The 19,572-nt window shown below is 50.0% G+C and overlaps 3 protein-coding genes and 1 long non-coding RNA gene across 4 annotated transcripts; 1 reads left to right on the plus strand and 3 right to left on the minus strand.

The window, feature by feature from the left end:
• Nucleotides 1–5,296: 5,296 nt before the first annotated feature.
• LOC120712071 lies at nt 5,297–6,434 on the minus strand. Its single transcript, XR_005690660.1, has 3 exons — nt 6,376–6,434; nt 5,961–6,188; nt 5,297–5,851 (listed from the first exon to the last, which is right to left on the minus strand). It is a non-coding gene; the product is annotated as an uncharacterized LOC120712071 (long non-coding RNA).
• Nucleotides 6,435–9,517: 3,083 nt separating this feature from the next.
• LOC120712073 (mechanosensitive ion channel protein 6-like) lies at nt 9,518–13,790 on the plus strand. Its single transcript, XM_039997793.1, has 5 exons — nt 9,518–11,809; nt 12,131–12,254; nt 12,346–12,639; nt 12,721–12,923; nt 13,194–13,790. Exons 1-5 carry the CDS (start codon nt 9,822–9,824, stop codon nt 13,474–13,476), a joined length of 2,892 nt encoding a protein of 963 aa, XP_039853727.1. The 5' UTR covers nt 9,518–9,821; the 3' UTR covers nt 13,477–13,790.
• A 1,038-nt stretch (nt 13,791–14,828) lies between these two features.
• LOC120712082 (heterodimeric geranylgeranyl pyrophosphate synthase small subunit, chloroplastic-like) lies at nt 14,829–16,370 on the minus strand. Its single transcript, XM_039997797.1, has one exon. The coding sequence runs from the start codon at nt 16,207–16,209 to the stop codon at nt 15,181–15,183; it is 1,029 nt and encodes a 342-aa protein (XP_039853731.1). The 5' UTR covers nt 16,210–16,370; the 3' UTR covers nt 14,829–15,180.
• A 1,318-nt stretch (nt 16,371–17,688) lies between these two features.
• LOC120655815 (subtilisin-like protease 3) lies at nt 17,689–19,572 on the minus strand. The gene has a single exon (XM_039933782.1). It carries the CDS (start codon nt 19,570–19,572, stop codon nt 17,689–17,691), a length of 1,884 nt encoding a protein of 627 aa, XP_039789716.1.

A 19,572-nucleotide genomic window follows, 5' to 3' on the forward strand; every position in this document is an offset into this window, starting at 1 on the left:
AGGGGTGTTTGCCTGTTTGGGCTTTTGAGACGGTAGCGCGGGTTCCCCTGGCCGCCTGGGCTAGCGAGCCGTGAGCCGGTGCTGTGGATGCAACAAGGGCAGCTGATCATCGCCGGGTAAGACCAAGCAGCGGGCAGCGACCTGGCCGTGGCGGATTTCAGGTTTCTGAATGATCGTGCCAGGCAGGCCAGCTGGGATTTGTGGGTTTTCTTGGTCGATGGACGACTCTCCTCTCGTCTACTGGGCTGTTGAGGTTAGGGATTAGGGTTTCCGGATGGGAAAACTCGGATGGCAAATGGTTCTATTAAGACCTTATTTGGTTAATCCTCTCTAAATGGGATTTAGGGAAATTTTGACTTGTTAGAGATTTAATACCTCCCACACCCCTCTAATCCCCTTGAATCCCCTTGCAACCGAACAAGACCAAAGGGATGTTGTCCTGAGGAGGCATGCAGGCAGAGGGGCAATGTGGTGCCGAGTGTACTAGGCAGACAATGCTGCAGCGCGTGGTGTCAGCCATGAAAACTTGGAAACATGATGGTTAGTAAGGGAAAGACTGTGGTGACGGATTTGACAATAAAGACACATTGGAGATGAGTAGGCGAGGGCAAGGGTGGGCGGCAAAAAGTCGCAAGGTAGACGAAGAGCCATGAAAACTTGGAAACATTATGGTTAGTAAGGGAAAGGTTGTGGTGACGGATTTGACAATAAAGACACATTGGAGATGAGTAGGCGAGGGCAAGGGTGGGCAGCAAAAAGTCGCAAGGTAGATGAAGATGGACAGGAGGTAGAAGATAATAGGCATATCAAAGGATCAAAATCCTTTGGTTCTTCTCCATCATCGATAACTAGTTTTTTTATTAAAAAAACATCATTAATGCATATGTGCCGTACACGTGTAGCGGGACAATCTATAGAACAAAAGCTGTCATGTATCATGTCTGGCCATGTCGCGCTCCTCCAAACACTAGTAATGGGTGCTACAAATGTTCTAAGGCCATTCTCAATGGAAGTTTTATGGGGGTTTCATGACATTAAATGCCATCACTTTTGCTGACATAGCAAGGAGAGAGAATGATGGAGTTTCATGGGATGCGAGAAGAGTTTCATCACCATGAAACTCATCTGGCACAGTTACCTAGTTTTCAGTCTAGGTAATTGTGCCCATAAAACTCCCACTGAGACTAGTCTAAGTAGGCCGAGAGGCTAGTCAATTACATTCATGCAAGTTTGTATTCTTAGTACAAAGAATTTTATTTACTGCTAATTTATTTATTTTTCTCAAGATGTCCGTGCAATTCATTGCCCCTGAACAAAATCATTAATATTGTTCTAAAAATATGCGATAAATAACATCACAATACTATTAATATAGAAAATAAAACCAATAGATTTAAGTAATATTAAAATTAATGCCAATATTTTGTTTTATTATACAATAGAAGCATGCGTGGGTGTTTCTATGCACATGTGTACTTATCTCGGTTACCATTCATTGTACCTTGCTTTGGGGAACAAGATGCCTGCAGGGAGGGTAAGGGTGGTGTACTGGTGGTGTGTATTAGAGGTGGCTAGTCATGGCCGCTCCATCCATACGCGTCAGCAAGAGAGAAATGGCAGACCGCGGAGGGGGAGGGAATATTCACATCGTGATTTATGCAAAAGGAGATATTCATAGGAAGGAGATTAAGGAAAGGACCATGCTTGAGTGGGAAGGTGAGCTTTGATGTCAACGGGTACTCCTCCTAAATTTATCAGGCAACAAAAAGGTGATTAGGAAATTTGGTTATGGGCTCCTAATAAGGCCAATTGTAGTAAGGTTTTATTTTCATTAAAAGGGGTGCAATCATAACTTTTTATGAGGTGACAAAAATATAATTAATATAGATAAATGATATTATTTCCGGTATAGGTGTAAATTGGTGACTTTTAGGTGCATCTAATATTGAATCGCACTTCTCTAGCACAAATACTTTTACTTATGTTCCTACAAAACAACAGAAATGAAATGACCATTTCAACCATCAATTTAATCATGTCTTACACTTGGCCTCTAATATACAGTAATACGAAATTTCGTGCTGATGTTGACCTAATTAATCACTAGGCAGACCAAAGGTTTCAAGTTACTCGTATGTTCCATGCTACTTGCCGCATCGTTGATACGATCTGGAATATGCTGTCTTGTAACTCTAGTGCACAATGACGTGGCAACTGAATGGTCTACGTCGTCCAGAATCTGAGCAACTGCGTAGTGTCTGCCCCCCCCCCCCCCCCCCCCTTAGTGGGTGTAGACGTGTAGTGTCTATTTTGTGGCTTGTTCGTTATGTTTAGGTCCACTATTTGTCTTCGAGCCCATGGCCACTCGGGAAAAGAGGTCCACTGAAAAGAGCCCATGGCCCACTATTTGTCTTGGAGCCCATGGGCAAGGCCAATTCCCTACCCGGCGTGATTCCTGAAGCAAAACGAGTAAGGCCCAACTTTACAAACTGGGCAGCTAATTGGGAGTTGGCCCATAAAGGGACACAGACCTTTTATAGAAAACCTATCTATCTTTCAGAAGTTTTTTTTTCCAACTTAGGTCACTCCAAGTGGAGATTTCATTAGAGTTTTATGCACATTAAATAGGGTGTCATATCATCATTTTAGGTAATGTGGCACTGAATTAATGACGAAAGAGATGAAATAAGTTTCATCTAGATGAAACCATGTATGCACAGTTACCAACTCTTGATGAGTCTTAGAATTAAATGTGATGAGAGCCTATGAAACAACAAATATGAAACAATGTATTGTAGAGTGAGTTTCATCCATAGTTTTATTTGTATTTTGGTGATGTGGCACTCTTGGAAACAACGAAATGAAACTATCCACTGGGGCTAGCCTTAACTTCTAAAGATTCGTGCAAACAACCATAGCTGTTGGATCCAAATCCAAACTCTAGCTTCCTCTCTCCTCAACCTTTCTCTCTCTCTCCTGCACCGCTGCCTGTGCCTGGGCGCAGCCGCCCGCACCCGCTGCCGCCTGCACCAGCCATCGCCCCACGCCTACCGCGCGCCATGCGTTGCTGCCTACCCCTGACGCCGCCTCCTGCACTCGCCGCCGCCTGCGCACCAAAGAAGAAGCTTCCTGTTCAGCATTTGAATTTTTAGTATTTTCAACATTTTGTGCTTTCAATTTCAACATTTCATCTTTACCATTTCCAAGTCAAAAGGTGGACTTTAAAGATGAATGATTTATCTATCTTCCACATGGCCCTCGACTTTTTCGGCTTTTGCACGTCACGCTTTATCATGGATATAACAAAGGGCTAATATTACCCTAAAAGGGAGCTAATATAGGTCAACTAGTGTAGTGCTCATGTGTTGTTATAGATAATATAATAGACCTACATAGCACCACAAATTCTATGATCTTTCGCTCCGTGCACAAACCGTGTCGTGATCGTGGGAGGCATTGATTATTCAGATTCTTAGTAGAATTTCGAGTTATTTGTCCAAATTCTGATTAGAATTCTAATTGACTAGGTATGTGCCCGTGCGTTGCTACGGGTAAATTTTTTTTCCAAAAAAATAGTTTACCATTTGAATTTTTTATAATGATATGTCACAATTAAAGCACACACTTTGCCTTAAACCAAAATATAAATCTTAGTTCATACAAAGTCTACAACCTAGTCACGAGTCATCATGTGGCATTCGAAATATAATTCACTGTATCAGCCACCACATGTTTCAAAATAACACTTATCTTACATATCACCACAACATAAAAATTGCTTTGTGGGAGAGCATATTTGAGCTTTTATTCTTCCTGATATTTTCAAGAATTATCAATTGCTTATTTCACATATGTAGTGCAAAAAAGAAACTACATTGCTAATTCAGGGAGGCAACTTACTCGTAAGTGCTCAGACATTCCTAGATCAATCCTCCAATGTATTGAACAATCATTTAGTACTTTCAGATCATTAATCCATCTACTATCTCCAAACAATAGTTCTCCCACCAATATGATATTTGAAAATAGTATAAGAAGAAATGCAAGAAAAACAGCATCTCTAGATGCAAGACTCTCTATGGCAACCATTATGGATCTTGATGAAGCAAACACAAAAAAGTGGATGACTGATGATGGAAGGAGCATTTCCTGAATAATCTGGCATATAGTTAATACTTGGCTTATTCCTCAGCACCTGCAACTTTTGCCCAATATAGAAATTACTATGGCAAAACCCTTCAGTAGGAGATGATGGCCCGAAAGTGGAATGTTTATACCTAGAATAAAAATAAGATCCTGCAAATAAGCAATTGAAGAGTAGTATACAGTCGAATACATTAGCAACAATCGCCTCAATGGTGCTATCTGAAAGACAGAGATCAAACATGTCTAGAAGTGCCAAGGCCATCTCCCTGAGGTGTTTGAAAGAACAAATATGATTATTCAATTAGGTTCAACCCCATGCAGCATGAAGATACACAAATGGAGTTTATAACTTATACATTGGAAAATCTACCTGTATGCTGAGAAAGATAAGAGATTGCTCACCTCTTTCTTTGATCATACAGTTTGAAAGCGACTGCATTAGAGGATGAGAAATCCAAAAAAATGTTGGTTCCCCAGCACACGTGAGAAGAAAATTGAATGGACATGAGGTGAACAGTTCGTACAAGTGGGTCCTAATTATGTAACAGAAGTCTTTTGAACAACCAAGTTATGGTACGGACAAAGTAATAACTCAGGTCAAGTACGGACAGATCAAAGAAATATCTGATTTTGGTGAGCATTTCTGTATGCTTTTAGTGTTCACAAAATGGTTATATGATGCGTACATTTTTGTTTCAAGTGGTATGTTTTTCAACAGCAAATGTTAAAAGAGTAGAATCATTCGCACAACTTAGCTGTTAAAAGAGTATAGACGCACTATTCAAATTTCATTCTACAGACAGGAGTTGTACCAGTAGAAATGCTCTTAGAGCTGCACCCAGAGCATGGTTGTCTAGACCATTCTTGAAATGTGATCTGGACTTGACAAACTGGCTTACCAACAACATATAGTCCTCACACAAAAGGGAAGATTCACCGAGTTAATTCCCGCAAGACAAATATCAGTTAAAGCGCCAACCACACCATTTTTTCTATGTGGTTCAATGGGTTCTACATTTTGGGGTTACCTGGAGAGCAAGGTCCATCAAAGAATCAATCTCGAAGACAATATAACCTTCTTTTCCATGAGCTCTCTTAATATAAATTTATTGTCCATCAATATTCATCAGAGTTGATAGCAAATCATCTATAACCAAAAGCTCCAGCATTGCAATTATAGAAGTAATGTTGTGTGAAAGCTACATAAGTTCAGCTATTTCTAATAGCAATAGTAAAATAGCTAGATATCAAGCACCAAGAAAGAGGAAGGTTATTTGAAGCTGAAATTCAGATCCATATGCATTTTAGTTCAGTCACATTTGAACAACAGTAGACAAAGCCTCACCAAATTTGATGGGGGAACATCAGCTTGTCAGAAACTCACGGTAACTTGACTTGCAATCCCAGAAAATGAAATATTCAATCCTAGAAAAACCAGAGGTCAAACAAGATGTCAATAACAAAATAACACTTGGAGCTGCTTTGATGGCTTCACCAAAATTGCTACTTTAGTATATTTCAATGCCAGATTTATGGTACCTGTAAATAATAGAATAATTGCACAACCACATCCACATATTTAGAACGATGTTGATTTTTTGGACACCATCATGAGCAAATGATTGACCTCTACCTGTAGTGTTTGTCTAACCACCAAAAGGAGCCCTAACACCATTGCTTTGTGCCGATTCCATATAGACGCAGCCTGGTTTATAGAAGATTAAACAACAATTAACCATAATAAACAAATGGTTTCTGACAATAGAGCAGCATTGAGGTGTAGAAGAGGCCACTGAAACCTTTTTCAAATCTACCTGATGTTCTTGTGGTCTGCTCTCTTCTGTATCTACAAATGATTGGAGATAACGATTGAGCTTCTAGTATATACAGAATAATGAGAACAACTTAAGCATAGCGGAGAAATAATGACATTTGTACAACCAGTTTAAGACCAGTAAAAGCCGAGGACCGTGGAATGCTTTATGATCTTTTTTGACGATAATGCTTGTTGATCTTGTGAGTGAGCTTCCATGGCTGAATTCCTGCGTGTCAACCAAATAAGAAAATTAGTATATCTGTAGTCAAGAGGATCTGCATATCAGTGACACACATGCATTTAACTAAATATATCATCCTACCATTATCACAGGGTGTTTAATAATGCCTATGCTAAGTGCTAATGCTATGGCAACATGACGACATTTAGTAACGCAAATCAAACATCCATACCCTATCTCAACATTGATCATTTCACTGAGCCACCAACATTAATTCTTTTTATTCAGACAGCTTCTGCCTTCTGGAAAGTATGGGTCAAGGGTATCAAATTGGCCACCTTGAGAACTTAAAATAGTATAGTCCTAGAATATAAAATTAGAAACTAACAAATAGAAAAAAAACATAAATCAAATAGACCGGGCTAACCAGACCATAAGATGTGTGTATTCAGACAGTGCAGATCAGACATGGGTATGGAATTGGCTTTTACAGGAGAATGATAGAGCCTACGACATGAAACTCAAGATGATTAGGTTTCCATTGGTCATCACAGCAGCACACCGTCGGGCAGTGACCTTGATCACATTGAAAAAATCTAGTGGCACTAAGTACCTGCTGAGGGGGACGCAGCCAATCCGACTGGAGGTGCGGGTGCAATATCCGATTGGAGGCAGTGCAATTGCAAGATCCGATTGGAGCTGGAGGCCGTGCAGTTGCAAGTGGAGATATCTGCAAGGATCCAATTGGATCAGTACGGGTGAGAGCAAGTGCAAGGATCATCAGGCGACGGCAATTGGCAGGGCGTTGGGGCGTGGGCGCGTTCGGCGGCGGCGGCGAAAGACAGGATCGCTAGGGAGGGCAGCGTGACGAGATCGCGGGAGATGGTAGGCGACGAGGGATGGGGCGAGATGGCGGGGGAGGGGGCTGCATCGCGGGGATGGCGTGAGACAGGGAGGGGGCGGCTGGGGAATCGCACGGAGCGATCGGACGGATACAATCGTTGCACGGCAGAGCCACCAGGGGGAGGGGTTTAGGGTCACACCAAATTTTTTTCTCCCAATCGTTCTTTTTAGTAGTAGTGTGTGTGTGTATTTGTCCGAATTTTCTACTCTTTCCTTGATTACTGTGGTAATTTATAGGCCCTCAAATGGAATCGGAGTGACTGAATACTGTATATCTAGAAATACTATAATTTGAAATGGAAGGAGAGGGCAGATATATCAAAGAGCTAATCTGCCGCCCGTCGCCAGAAGCTCCTCCTTACAACGTGCGCAACTGCTCATACCCACTTCGTTAACCCCTGTTCATATCTCTGTTTCAGCCGCACGAAAGCAAAATCCCCCTGACGCCAACCACTCACAACCACTCCTGCACGTACGTACGTCGCAGCAAGACGACGCCACGGCGGCGACCGAAAAGCCCAGGCACGACGCCCTTCCGGCAGAAAGCGGCAGGGGGGGCGCCGGGCGCGTGATGCATGGGCACGTCGCCGTCAAGGGAAGACTCCGCAGAAGAAGAAGCAGAATAAATCAATAAAAAGAGGAAAAAAAAACATCTAGGATATCCGGCGAGACACGCGACGGCCGCGCGTTCGTTCTCTCCCGCCCATCCAACTGTTCCGCCCGCCCGCTGGCGGAATCGATGTCGGCGGAAGGAGCCGTGGCCAGCAGTCCAACAGGCCGCCGCGTCCGGCAGCGGGCAGCCGGTGTGAACCGAGACGAGCGCGCGTCTGGCGTCCCTGAAGATGGAGGTAGGTGTCGAGTGCCCAGCTGCCATCCCGCTGCCCACACTCGCAGGGCCGTGCCCCGGCCGAGCCCCTAGCGTAGCGTGGCTGGCATGGCTTTGCAAAAGCCGCGGCGCCCGCGGTCGTTAGACTTGCTACGCGCCAGCGCACGCCGCGCGCGTCTCCCTGCACGGCAGGATGCCAGGAGCACTACAGGCTAGCTCTTGCGTAAGCTTAGCGCACCGTCGCTGCCGCGAGGCCTCTCGCCCGTACACGTCGCGCCGCTGCTTTCCGCCGAACGGAAGGGCAAGGGCATTTCTTTACCGTCCGGCGGCGTCGTGGACCATGGCAAGGTTCGGAACGGAAAACCTTATCCTTTTGGGGCGGAGTGGAGCTGTGCTTTTCAGCTTCTAGTCAGGTGATGAGTGATGAGGAGTCGTCGGAAAGGAAGGCACATGGTGCGACAGCGAGCGAGGTTGACGACGCCTGTCCTGCATGTAGGACTAGTTACCCACCTAAAACCTGATCTCGCTGTCCCCACGATCGTTATAAACAAACATCTCTGATGTAACTAACCAATTAACCAACGATGGTAGTACTGCAATCGATAAGCTGGTAGCCAGGAGATGCATGCAAGCTCCAGCAATTCAGTTTCGCCACGTCGCGCAAAGCCGGCGACAGCGACGGTCCCCAACATCGTCTCCTCCTGGTCCTGGGTGCCATGCTTTTATACATGGACCAACACCCTGACAGATCGACCGGCCACTGTCCGGCGCCCGGATTTCGTCTGTCCGACCTGCCGGGTTCGTTTTAATTCGTTTGCTGCCGAGCGAGCGACGGTCAGACGGCCGTGCACTCCAGCAAGTCCAGTCCAAAACCAACTCATGCCGCTGTGCGAGGTATGAACCCGTATCATGAGTTGATGACCAGTGGGATGTCACGTACGAGACCGTGGCAGTAGCCGCCTCGCCGGGAAACGGACGTGCTGCCAGTGGCTCAGCGGACTGAGCAAGAGCCGGGGGTCGACACTGAACCGAAAGCGGAGCCCACATGCCGCGCGTGGGGTTTCCGCTTTCTAGCGTGTACCAGAGGCGCCTTTACTATAGTTTTTTACCCGGACCGTCGTCCTTCAAGTAGAGTAGTAGTACAAGGCTACAACATGGCCGACCAGCATTAACCGCGGCCCGGCGGCCGTGAGAACGATCGCCACCACGGCGGCCCCCCACCGCCGGAATGCCGGTCAGCCGCCCGGCTGTCTCGCCCGTCATTTTTTTTTTGGGGTACAAGGACGCAAACCTTCCTCGACCCTCGTTAACGACGCTTTGTGATTGTCGCCCGCTAACTGGGACACGCACGCAGTCCCTCCCCCCGTATCAGCGCCGCCAGTCCCGCGCACGGCGGCACGCTCGCGACGGAAATCACGCGCCCAAATCTTTTGATCCCCCCACTAAACCCCCGATTCTCTAATCGCGCCCTCGCACAGGACGGAACCCCCAGCCACGCCACGCCACGCCACGCCACGTACGCGGCGCGGCCAGCCCAGCTTGTGGCCGGCGCGGCGCGGCAGGTGCGCGAGCGAGTGCGCGCGCGCTCCCACGACACTCGCTGACTGCCCACACGGGACGCGGCCCCCGCCCCCGGCAGGCGCCCGGCCCGATGGGCGCAGGCGCAGGCATAAAGGCAGCCGGGCGTTGGCGGCACGCGGACGCTCCACGTTGTTCCGGAACTTTCCGTCCCGCCCGCGCGAGCACCGCCGCCGCCAGCGCTCCACCGGCGGCGGCCAGACGCGCTATTAATCCAACCAGCCAGCCCCCAGGTCATCACTTCTAGCCAAGTTTAGCGAGCGCGGGACGAGAGCCCGGGAGTGAGGGGGGCGAGCGGGGAAGTGGCTCTGGTGTGCATCTTGATCTTGGGAGAGTCAAGAGTGTTTGGTTCGGCCGGCGGCGGCGCGGCGATGGACCAGGCGCTGCGCAAGAGCAGCCTGCGGGCGCAGGGGTCCGGCAAGTCCTCGTCGCGGCCGGGGTCCGGGGCGCTGGACCCGCGGCAGGCGGAGGAGGTCGTCGTGAGGGTCGACGGGAACGGGAACGGGCACGCCCCGTTCTCTTTCCACGCCGCGGACGGCGGCGGCGGCGGGGGAAAGGCGGGGAATGCGACCCCCAGCACCAACTCCACGGCGACCACGCCGCGGACGGCGAGCGGGCCGAGGTCCAGCGAGGCCAGCTCGCCGCGGTCTCCGGCCAAGGTGTGGCGGGAGGGAAGCTACGAGTTCTGGAGCACCGATGGTGGCGGCGGGGGCCAAAGCGCTGACGGGCGCCCCGCCGCCCCCGAGGCGTTCAGCTTCAAGAACCGTCCGCCGCAGTCGCCCTCGCAGGCGCCGTCCCCTTCGCTGGCGCCGCAGCAGCCGGGGGCGCCGGCGGGCGCCGCGCCGGAGGGAGGCGGCGTGGACCCGCCCACGCGGCTCATCGGCAGCTTCCTCCGGAAGCAGGCGGCGTCCGGCGGCGAGGTGTCGCTCGACCTCGACCTGGACATGGAGGAGCTCGGGAGGGCGGCGCAGCTGCGCGAGCAGCCGTCCTTCTCCAGCTCGCTCGAGCGGGACGCGCGCGTCTCCTTCCGGGAGCCCCAGAAGCGGCGCTCCACGTCGCCGGGCTCCTCCGATTCCGACACCGACGACGGCCGGAAGCGCGGCGGCGGCGACGGCGACGACGGCGAGGTGGTTCGATGCACGTCGTCTTCCACTGCCGCGGGAGCGGGCCCGTTGCTGCGAGCCAAGACGCGCTCCCGGCTGATGGACCCGCCGCCGCAGTCGCAGCCGGCTCCCGCCGCGGCTCCTGTCATCGACGACGAGCGGAAGGCTTCAATCCCGCGGACTCCTACAAAGTCCGGCCAGCTCTTCTCGGGGCGTATGTCTAAAAAGTCCGGGCCCATGGGCGGCAAGTCAGGTCCCATGGAGGAGGAGGAGGAGGACCCATTCGCGGACGAGGGCATCCCCGATGACTTCAAGCGTGGGAAGCTGGATGCTCTCACTGTCTTGCAGTGGCTCGGCTTGTTCCTCGTCATCGCGGCATTGGTGTGCAGCGTCACCATAAGGATCTTGTCCGAGAAGAAGGTGCTGGGTTTGCACCTCTGGAAATGGGAGCTCCTCGTGTTCGTGCTCATCTGCGGCCGTCTCGTCTCCGGATGGGTCATCAGGATTGCTGTGTTCGGCATCGAGCGCAACTTCTTGCTGCGGAAGCGCGTGCTCTACTTTGTGTATGGCGTGCGCAGCGCCGTGCAGAACGCGCTCTGGCTCGGCCTGGTGCTCGCCTCCTGGCACTTCATGTTTGACAAGAACGTGCAGCAGGAGACGAACTCTCCGGTGCTGCCCTACGTGACGAAGATACTGTTCTGCTTCCTCGTTGCCACGCTCATCCGCCTCGTCAAGACATTGCTGCTCAAGGTGCTGGCTTCGTCCTTCCATGTCTCCACATATTTTGATCGGATTCAGGAAGCATTGTTCAACCAGTATGTCATTGAGACACTCTCTGGGCCACCACTAGTGGATGAGAACCATGTGCTTCAGGAGGTTCATGAGCTCCAGCGTGCAGGCGCAACAATACCGAAGGAGCTTCGAGATGCACTGCCAACCAAGAATGTGTCTGGGCAGAGGAACATTCAGTTTTCAGGGGTCATGCCTAAGGGAGAAGGTAGCAAGCAGTTGTCAAAGGAGAAAGGGGAGGGGATCTCAATTGATATGCTTCATAAGCTCAACCAGAAAAACGTCTCAGCTTGGAACATGAAGAGGTTGATGAGGATTGTTCTGTTTGGGACACTGACAACTATGGATGAGCAGATACAGCAGGCAACAGGTGAGGGGGATGAATCAGCGACACAGATACGCAGTGAATACGAGGCAAAGATAGCTGCCAAGAAGATATTTAACAATGTAGCAACTCCAGGCTCCAAGTAAGTCTTTATTTATTATCTTAGTAGATGTTCATATCTCATAACTTGCTGGTTTCATTTGGGCAATTTTCTGTCATCATTGTATAAACAACTATCGGTTATCTGAAATAGAAAAATCAGGTTATGATATGAAGTGATGGTGTGATATTTCTTAGTGTTAGTACTATTCGTGTTGCTGTGATAGTGCACTGACGTTATTTAACGTTCAGTGCAAATAGGAACTGCAGAATTTCAGAAGAACTATTGACCAAAATACTATTGCTTTATATCCCAAGTGTCACAAAGTCAAAACTATTGGTCTTGATTGTGTGAAACATGCAGGTACATATACTTGTCAGACTTGATGAGATTCATGAGGCGGGAAGAGGCTATCAAAGCGATGAATCTTTTCGAAGGAGCACAGGAGCACAACAGGGTCAGCAAGAGGTCTCTCAAGAATTGTGTGGTAATGATCTTGTCACTAAATGTAGCAATATGGAGTTATCATTAGCTCTGAAGATGACTAACCTAACATTGTTCTATGGATTCTTATGTAGGTGAATGCCTTTAGAGAGCGCAAAGCTCTTGCCCTTACACTTAATGATACAAAAACTGCAGTGAACAAGCTGAACCAGATGGCTAATGTCGTTGTGGGGATCGTTGTGTTTGCGCTCTGGCTTCTTATTCTGGGTATAGCAACAACACATTTCTTTGTCTTCCTCAGTTCACAGATTCTCCTGGCAGTTTTCGTGTTTGGGAATACATTGAAGACAGTTTTTGAGGCAATTGTCTTCTTGTTCGTGATGCATCCTTTTGACGTTAGTGATCGTTGTGAGATTGAAGATGTTCAGGTAGATGAAATCTTCTTGCTCTTCACCTATCGAATATTTCATTGCACTGGTTCGCTGAAGTTTTCACTACCTTGATTTCAGATGGTCGTTGAGGAAATGAATATCATGACAACAGTGTTTCTCCGATATGATAACCTGAAGATCTATTATCCAAACAGTGTACTTGCAACCAAACCAATTATGAATTTTTACAGAAGTCCTGACATGGGAGAAGGAATTGACTTCTCCATTCATGTTGCAACACCTGTGGAGAAACTGGCTCTCATGAAGGAACGTATACTACGGTATGCATCAGTCTTTATCAGTTGTTTTGCTCAATTCAGATCAGACTTGACAAGAGAGCCCACCTTATTTGAAACAAGACTTCAACAACAAAAAACTACTTTCAAAATGAACATGCTTGAAAAAATGTAGTGTGAAGGCAGCAAATAATTTGGAAGCGTGGTCAGAGGTTCATAGCTAATTAGCAGCTATTGCATCATGCATTTCATTTGCTGCACATTTTACTGCCTTGAGCAGTTGAGCTAGCTAACTTCTTCATATGTAAATTGCAGTTACATTGACAACAAGAAGGAGCACTGGTACCCAGGTGCTATGGTTGTCCTCCGGGACGTTGATGACACCAACAAGCTGAAGGTATCAATTTGGCTTCGGCACACGCTCAACTTCCAGGACATGGGCATGAGGTGGACGAGGCGTGAGCTCGTGCTCCAGGAGATGATCAGAGTCTTGAAGGATCTCGAGATAGAGTACCGGGTGCTGCCGCTCGATGTTAACGTGCGGACTGCGCCTCCGATCCAATCCACAAGGATGCCCACAACATGGAGTTATTCGTGAGGGCAATGTCAAGGCCGGACCTTTCATCCGTGAGGTTGCAGATGAGCAACTTACTACGTTACTCCATTGATCTGGTGGTTTCCAACTGCGAGATCTGGTGGCAGCTCGAGTGGTAACTGCAGGTGCTTGGTAGCGACTAGAGCTAGAGAACAGCAGATTAGCTTGGTAGAGAGCTGATAGTGGTGCCTGTGCACCCTGTAATTACTGTACTCTGTTGCGTGGTCATACCTTTCGATCTTGTACATCGGATGCAAAATGGTGGCTGAGAGAGTGATAATGATGGCAAGTATGGATGGTACTACTATTCCAGCGCAGCTATTCCCAGCTGCTGTCGCCGTCGTGAAGATGCTAGCGCCGGCCAGTTGCTAGAACGGGTATGAGGATGCTGGATGCGATAGCGGCATTGGCAATGAAGATGCGCGCTGTGGGGTGGGGGTGCGTCGCGCTGGGACGGTGGTGGAGAGATGAGGATGCAGTGAAGTTTTGAACAATCTCCTATAGAATCCAACCTCAGAAAATTGACCTTAAATCATACCCGAAGGGAATATGTTTCCAAGTCCATCGCAGGCCTAATCAATCTTTCTACATTGTGGTGAATTTCATGTAAACTACAACAGAACAACCAAATCCAGAAAGAACTGAGCGTACTACTGAGGACTAGCCTGAATAATTGGATGAGAAATTAATCTCTTTTTTAACGAGAAAACTGTGCTTATATTGAAAGCGATAAGTTTGGGTACAAGTGACTGGGGATATCAGTTAACCATTGGGAACAAAAGAAAAAGCAAGACCCAAAAAAACACTAATCACAATGTCAGACGGAACAACGTGAACTGGGGAGTAAGTATTGAGCCGATGAGAAATTAGGCCTCGTTTTAGTTTCCCTTAGTAAAATTTTTAAAATGAAATCATTTCACATTTGAAGTATTTTAAACATAGACTAATAACAAAATTTGTCTGTAAACCACAAGACGAATTTATTAAAACTAATTAATCTATCATTAGTACATGTTTACTATAGCAACATATTGTTTAATCACAGACTAATTAAACTCAAAAGATTCGTCTCACAATTTACAGGCAATATGTGAAAACCGATTTTTTTTTGCATTTAATACGCCATGTATGTGTCCAAATATCCCTGTTTTAAAAAATGTTTTAAAACTACGTTTAATCTTGATTAAACTCTAAACTTTAGCCTAGCGTTGCGTTTAATCACAGTGTCGTTTAATCACAAAAGACGTTTAATCTACGTTTAATCACAAAAAAACTCTAAACCATAGGCTAGCGTTCACCTAGCGTCTAGCGTTTTTTAAAACCTTGCCAAATATTGATGTAATTGATGTGTAAAGTTTTTGACGGGAACTAAACAAGGCCTTAATCTATTGGTCTTGCATCCAGTAATCAGTAACATCTTATTTTACGACCGCACGACTGTTGATGTCTACAAAAACTTCAACCGAGACATCAACAGAAAGTTCGAAGTTCTAAACATCTGTATCAGGGGTGAGAACTCTACCGGATGAATCTCGCCAAGTTACGAATTCGAGCATCTAAACATCTATAGAGGAGGGATTATAATTTCGGCAAATAGAGCTCTCACCCATTCTAAAGAACATACATGTCACTTGCTCCAATGTTCAGTACCAGCCGCGATCGCGCACTTGCTCCAATTTCTCAGTACCAACTGAGGTCGCGCACTCTTCATGGCGCTGCTGCTGCATCCTGGAGCTCAAACCCTCTCTCCACCGCGTAGTCCACGAAGCTGTACAGGGGCAGCACCCGGTCACCGTACTTGTCCGCGAACCTGTCGGCCTCCGTCTTGGCCTGGGCCTTGAGCTCCTCCACGATGCCGAGCGCGCGATCCATGCCCAGCGCGCGCAGGACGCTGGCGTTGCTCCTCATCTTGCCGTTCCCTGACGCGCTCCGGATGTCGTCGACGAGCTCGTACAGGACGCCGATGGTGCGGCCGTAGCGCCGCAGCGCGGCCTCCTCGTCGGGCCCGGCCCCGCCGAGCATGGCGCCGCAGGCCGCGGAGCACTCGGCCATCTCGCCGAACTTCTTCGTCAGGACCTGCATGACCTCGGCCTCGCCGAGGGCGGTGGCGCCGGCCAGATCGAGGAACTGGCCCGCCGCCATGCCGGTGGATCCGACGGCGCGCGCGAGCTCCGCCATGACGCGGAGGAGGACGGCGTGGGGCACCGGGTCCGGCGACGGGGTGTGCGCGATGATGTGGGTGTAGGCGAGCGGGAAGAGCGCGTCACCCGCGAGGACGGCCATGTCGGTGCCGAAGGCGGCGTGCGTGGAGGGGCGCCCGCGTCGCGTGGGCGCGGCGTCGAAGCACGGCAGGTCGTCGTGCACGAGCGACGCCGCGTGGAGCATCTCGAGGGCCGCCGCGGCCGGGAGCGCGGCCGAGCGCGGCGCGCCGAGGAGCTCGCAGGCGGCGACGCAGAGCACGGGGGGCGCCCGCTTGGCGGCCCCCTCCTTGCCGGCGCCCGGGAGGACCGCGTAGCGCATGGCGGCGTGGATGCTCTCCGGGGGGCGCATGGGCATCGCGGCGTCGAGCTCGGACTCCACGTCGGCGATCAGGGAGGTCCAGTAGCGGCGCAGATCGAAAGAAGCGGAGGCGGCGGGCGCGTCGGAGGACGCCCTGACGGGGAGCAAACGGTGGGATCTGGAGGAGGAGACGAGCTTGGGCAGGGGGAGGGGGAGGAAGATGGAGGAGAGAGCCATGGCGATGGAGAATTCGGGAGGAGGATTGGGGTTCGGATGTGGTTTCCTGAACTTGGGTGCGTGGTGATGCCGATGGCACTACTCCTCAGTCCTCACTAGTAGCGCTTTGGATTGGCTTTTCTCGGCTCGTCGCTAGGATTCAGGGTTGCCTGTGCCTAGGCACTCGGCATTTTTTACATGTATATATATACAAAATATTTCACAGCGCGGTTTACTGCAAACAAGATTACACGATAATTTTTACTGCTATTTTCATCGATGCATTTCGAAGCTCAAAAGAAAAAAGAAGAAAGAAATGGTGGTTCTGATGTTGTGGATGTTCATCAAAGCTTAGAGTGGAATATGCAAATGTGGCGTTCAACATATGAACTGACAGTTAGTAAAATATTGTTTGTCGATGGTGACAAATACTTGGATATTATAGATGAGATATGGTGGTTACCTTTTTTTTTGCGGGTAGATATGGTAGTTACCTTGATGTATAAGTTTAATACGATATACAAAATGCACGAGAAGGTGGAGAAAGCAGCCCAAGCTTTGATGCGTCTAGAAGAACTATAGAAAAGAGCAAAAAGAAAAACCTTAATGCTCCAATTTTCAATATATTTGCATATGAAAGCCTCCAAAACTACATCGACAAAAACACTTGCCACATCATAACTATCAATTGTGACAAAGAAAAAGAAGAAAGATGGTGGTTGAACAGCCTCCAACTCTCCTTGTTTTCACCACTTTAAGCCCCGTATGTGGAAATTATATGAATTAAATGGGTCAAAAAATTATCAGTCCTAACATATGTCAACAATATTCTCTTATGAAAAATGGCAAAATGATCCAATTGAAATTTATGTTTGTTTGAGCTTCTGGACAACTTTTCAACGTGAATGGCCAGAAGGTCAAATATATAGCAAACTTTTGGCGCAACTTCCGAAAACCAAAAGCTCAGAAAAGCTAGGTTGACATGTAAAGCTGAAAAGCTCCGCATCTTAGTTTTTTGTAGCCTTTTTAGTCTAGAAAATTAAAAGCATCATCGAAAAGCTATTATTGGCTTTTCAGAAACAAATAACTAGTAACAACTTTTCAGGAAAGCTCCAAAAGCTGCAGCTCAAACAAACAGGACCTAAATGGAACTCCATCTACATCACTTAACCACTCTAAAAGAAAAAATACAATATTTTGGCCATGTATGTGAAGATTGTACCAAATCTGGGAACCACACATATAAAAACAATGCACTCCAAATATCACATATGAATTAAGCTGATTTGTCTTTTTTATGAAAATGTGTACCTCAAATACAGAGTATTCTCGTCTCAAATTAAAGATGTGAAGGGCGAGTTGTCTTCACCTGTTACGTTTGAAACTGTACAGAGTTTTAGTTGGCGATAGAGGTGAAGTGAGACCAAGTGTTTCTTTACTCGTGTTTTGTACTATTTGCTCGTCTTCTGAAATCCCCATCCAGTTTGGCAATCTGACATTCTAACTCTCGATACTTGCCACGCCAGCACCATAAGAGTGACCGCCAGAAGACGCAACAGTTTCTCCTACGACAACGACCATGGGGCTCCGCACCACATGCTTCTCCGACACCCACTTGAGCTCGCCCTCGATCACCGCCTTCGCCGGCGTGCTCGCCTGCCTCCTGACCGTGACGACGAAATCCCTCTTCTGGCCAACGTCACTGAACACCATCGTCGAAGGGTTCACCGCCACGTCGACGCCCTGCGCGGTGACCTCCGTGCGGTACGTCTCCGCAGGCTCCCCGACGTTCGTCGCCGTCCGCTTCGCCTCCACCTGCTGCGCGCCGTCGCCCATGAAGACCATGATGGAAGGGTAGTTCAGGTCCTTCGCCGCGACCTCCCCGGTCTCCGCGCACGAGGCACCCGCCGTCTCGACGATCTGGCGCGTCTGGTCCTCGCCGAGGCTCCTGCCGCACAGGTACGGGATGAAGTCGCCGGCGGAGAGGTCGTACACGAGGCCCGGGTCCAAGGCCTTCACGGGGTTCACCTCGCCGGCGCCCGTCACGAAATAGCTCGCGCCCTCGCCGGCCAGCGCGTCCCCGGGGCCGACCGGATCGGCTGTTGTGACGAGCGCTGACTTGATCGCGGCCGGCGACCACTCGTAGTGCGCCTTCTTGATGAGCGCCGCGACGCCACTAACGTGCGCCGCGGCCATGGAGGTGGCCGCCTTGATCTGCGCGTCGGTGTACTTGTCATCACCATGTGGGGACTCCGCGAGTGTGTCCGCGCCGGGCGCGCTGACGTCGGGCTTGAGGATCCCGTTGCCGAGCTCGACGTTGGTGACGACGCGGTGGTCGATGTCGCTGGCCGCCACGGTGAGCAGCCACGGCGCGCTGCTCTCGACCTTGAGCATGTCCGGGCCGCTGCTCCCGGCGGGGGCGCAAACCAGCACGCCCCGGGCGGAGGCCCTGTACGACGGCACCGTGACGTCGACGTCGTGGAACACCGCGTTGTCCTTGGTGCCGACGCACATCGAAACGACGTCCACGCCGTCGTCCACCGCGGCGACCATCCCGGCGTTCACGGCCGCCGGGTGGCACCCCTCGTTGCACACGCGGTAGATGGCGAGGTGCGCCTTGGGGGCGACCTCGAACGCCTTGTCGTACTCGATCCCAAGAACCGACGCGCGCTGCATGAAGCTGTGGCCAACCTCGTCGCTCGTCGGCTGCTCCATGTTCCCGACCTCGCCGATGAACATGGCGGCGCCCAGAGCGCGGCTCGTGTCCACGAAGGTCCTCAGCCCGATCAGCTTGTTGTTGCACGCTTCGCTGTTGTCGCAGCCGCCCTTCCATTTAGCCGGAGGCGACGGCATCCCTTCGGCGTCGGGGCTGACCGGAAGGTTACCCGCGGCGATGCCAGCGTCAAGGACGCCAATGGTGATCCCCTCGCCCGTGTTGCCCTTGTTCCACACGCCGTCCCGAACGCCGTCGAGCCAGGAGAGCTCCGGCGCCGTCGGCGTGTCCACGGACATGAGCTTGTAGCTCTTGTCCGGGACAGCCTCGACGAACCAGGGGAACCAAGCCATGGCATCGACCTCCTGCGGCGTGAGCCACGCCGAGAAGCCGCTCACCACGTGGCTGTACGAGTAGATGAGCCGCGACTCCGCCGTCGGGAACCGCTCCGCCGTGGCCGGGTCGCTGGTGTTGCACACCTGCCCGAGGAGGTACGTGTGCCACATCTCGGACGCATCCGGCTCGTCGGCGCTGAGCAGGCCATCCGGGCGGCGGACGGTGACGAGGTAGGCGGCGAGCGGGCTGTTGTTGTCGGAGGCTCGACGGATGGATGAAACGAGGCCTGACGAGCTTAGGAGGACGAGGAGGGCGAGGTGAAGTCGGGTTGTCAT

Source organism: Panicum virgatum, chromosome 1K (genome assembly GCF_016808335.1).
Source record: "Panicum virgatum strain AP13 chromosome 1K, P.virgatum_v5, whole genome shotgun sequence".
NCBI lineage: Eukaryota > Viridiplantae > Streptophyta > Magnoliopsida > Poales > Poaceae > Panicum > Panicum virgatum.

Coding starts and splice junctions, on each gene's coding strand:
- LOC120655815 (XM_039933782.1), bottom strand. CDS start 19,572: ATGACAACCCGACTTCACCTCGCCCTCCTCGTCCTCCTAAGCTCGTCA.
- LOC120712082 (XM_039997797.1), bottom strand. CDS start 16,209: ATGGCTCTCTCCTCCATCTTCCTCCCCCTCCCCCTGCCCAAGCTCGTC.
- LOC120712073 (XM_039997793.1), top strand. CDS start 9,822: ATGGACCAGGCGCTGCGCAAGAGCAGCCTGCGGGCGCAGGGGTCCGGC. Junction 12,255..12,345: donor GGTCTCTCAAGAATTGTGTG/GTAATGATCTTG, acceptor ATTCTTATGTAG/GTGAATGCCTTTAGAGAGCG. Junction 12,924..13,193: donor ATGAAGGAACGTATACTACG/GTATGCATCAGT, acceptor TGTAAATTGCAG/TTACATTGACAACAAGAAGG.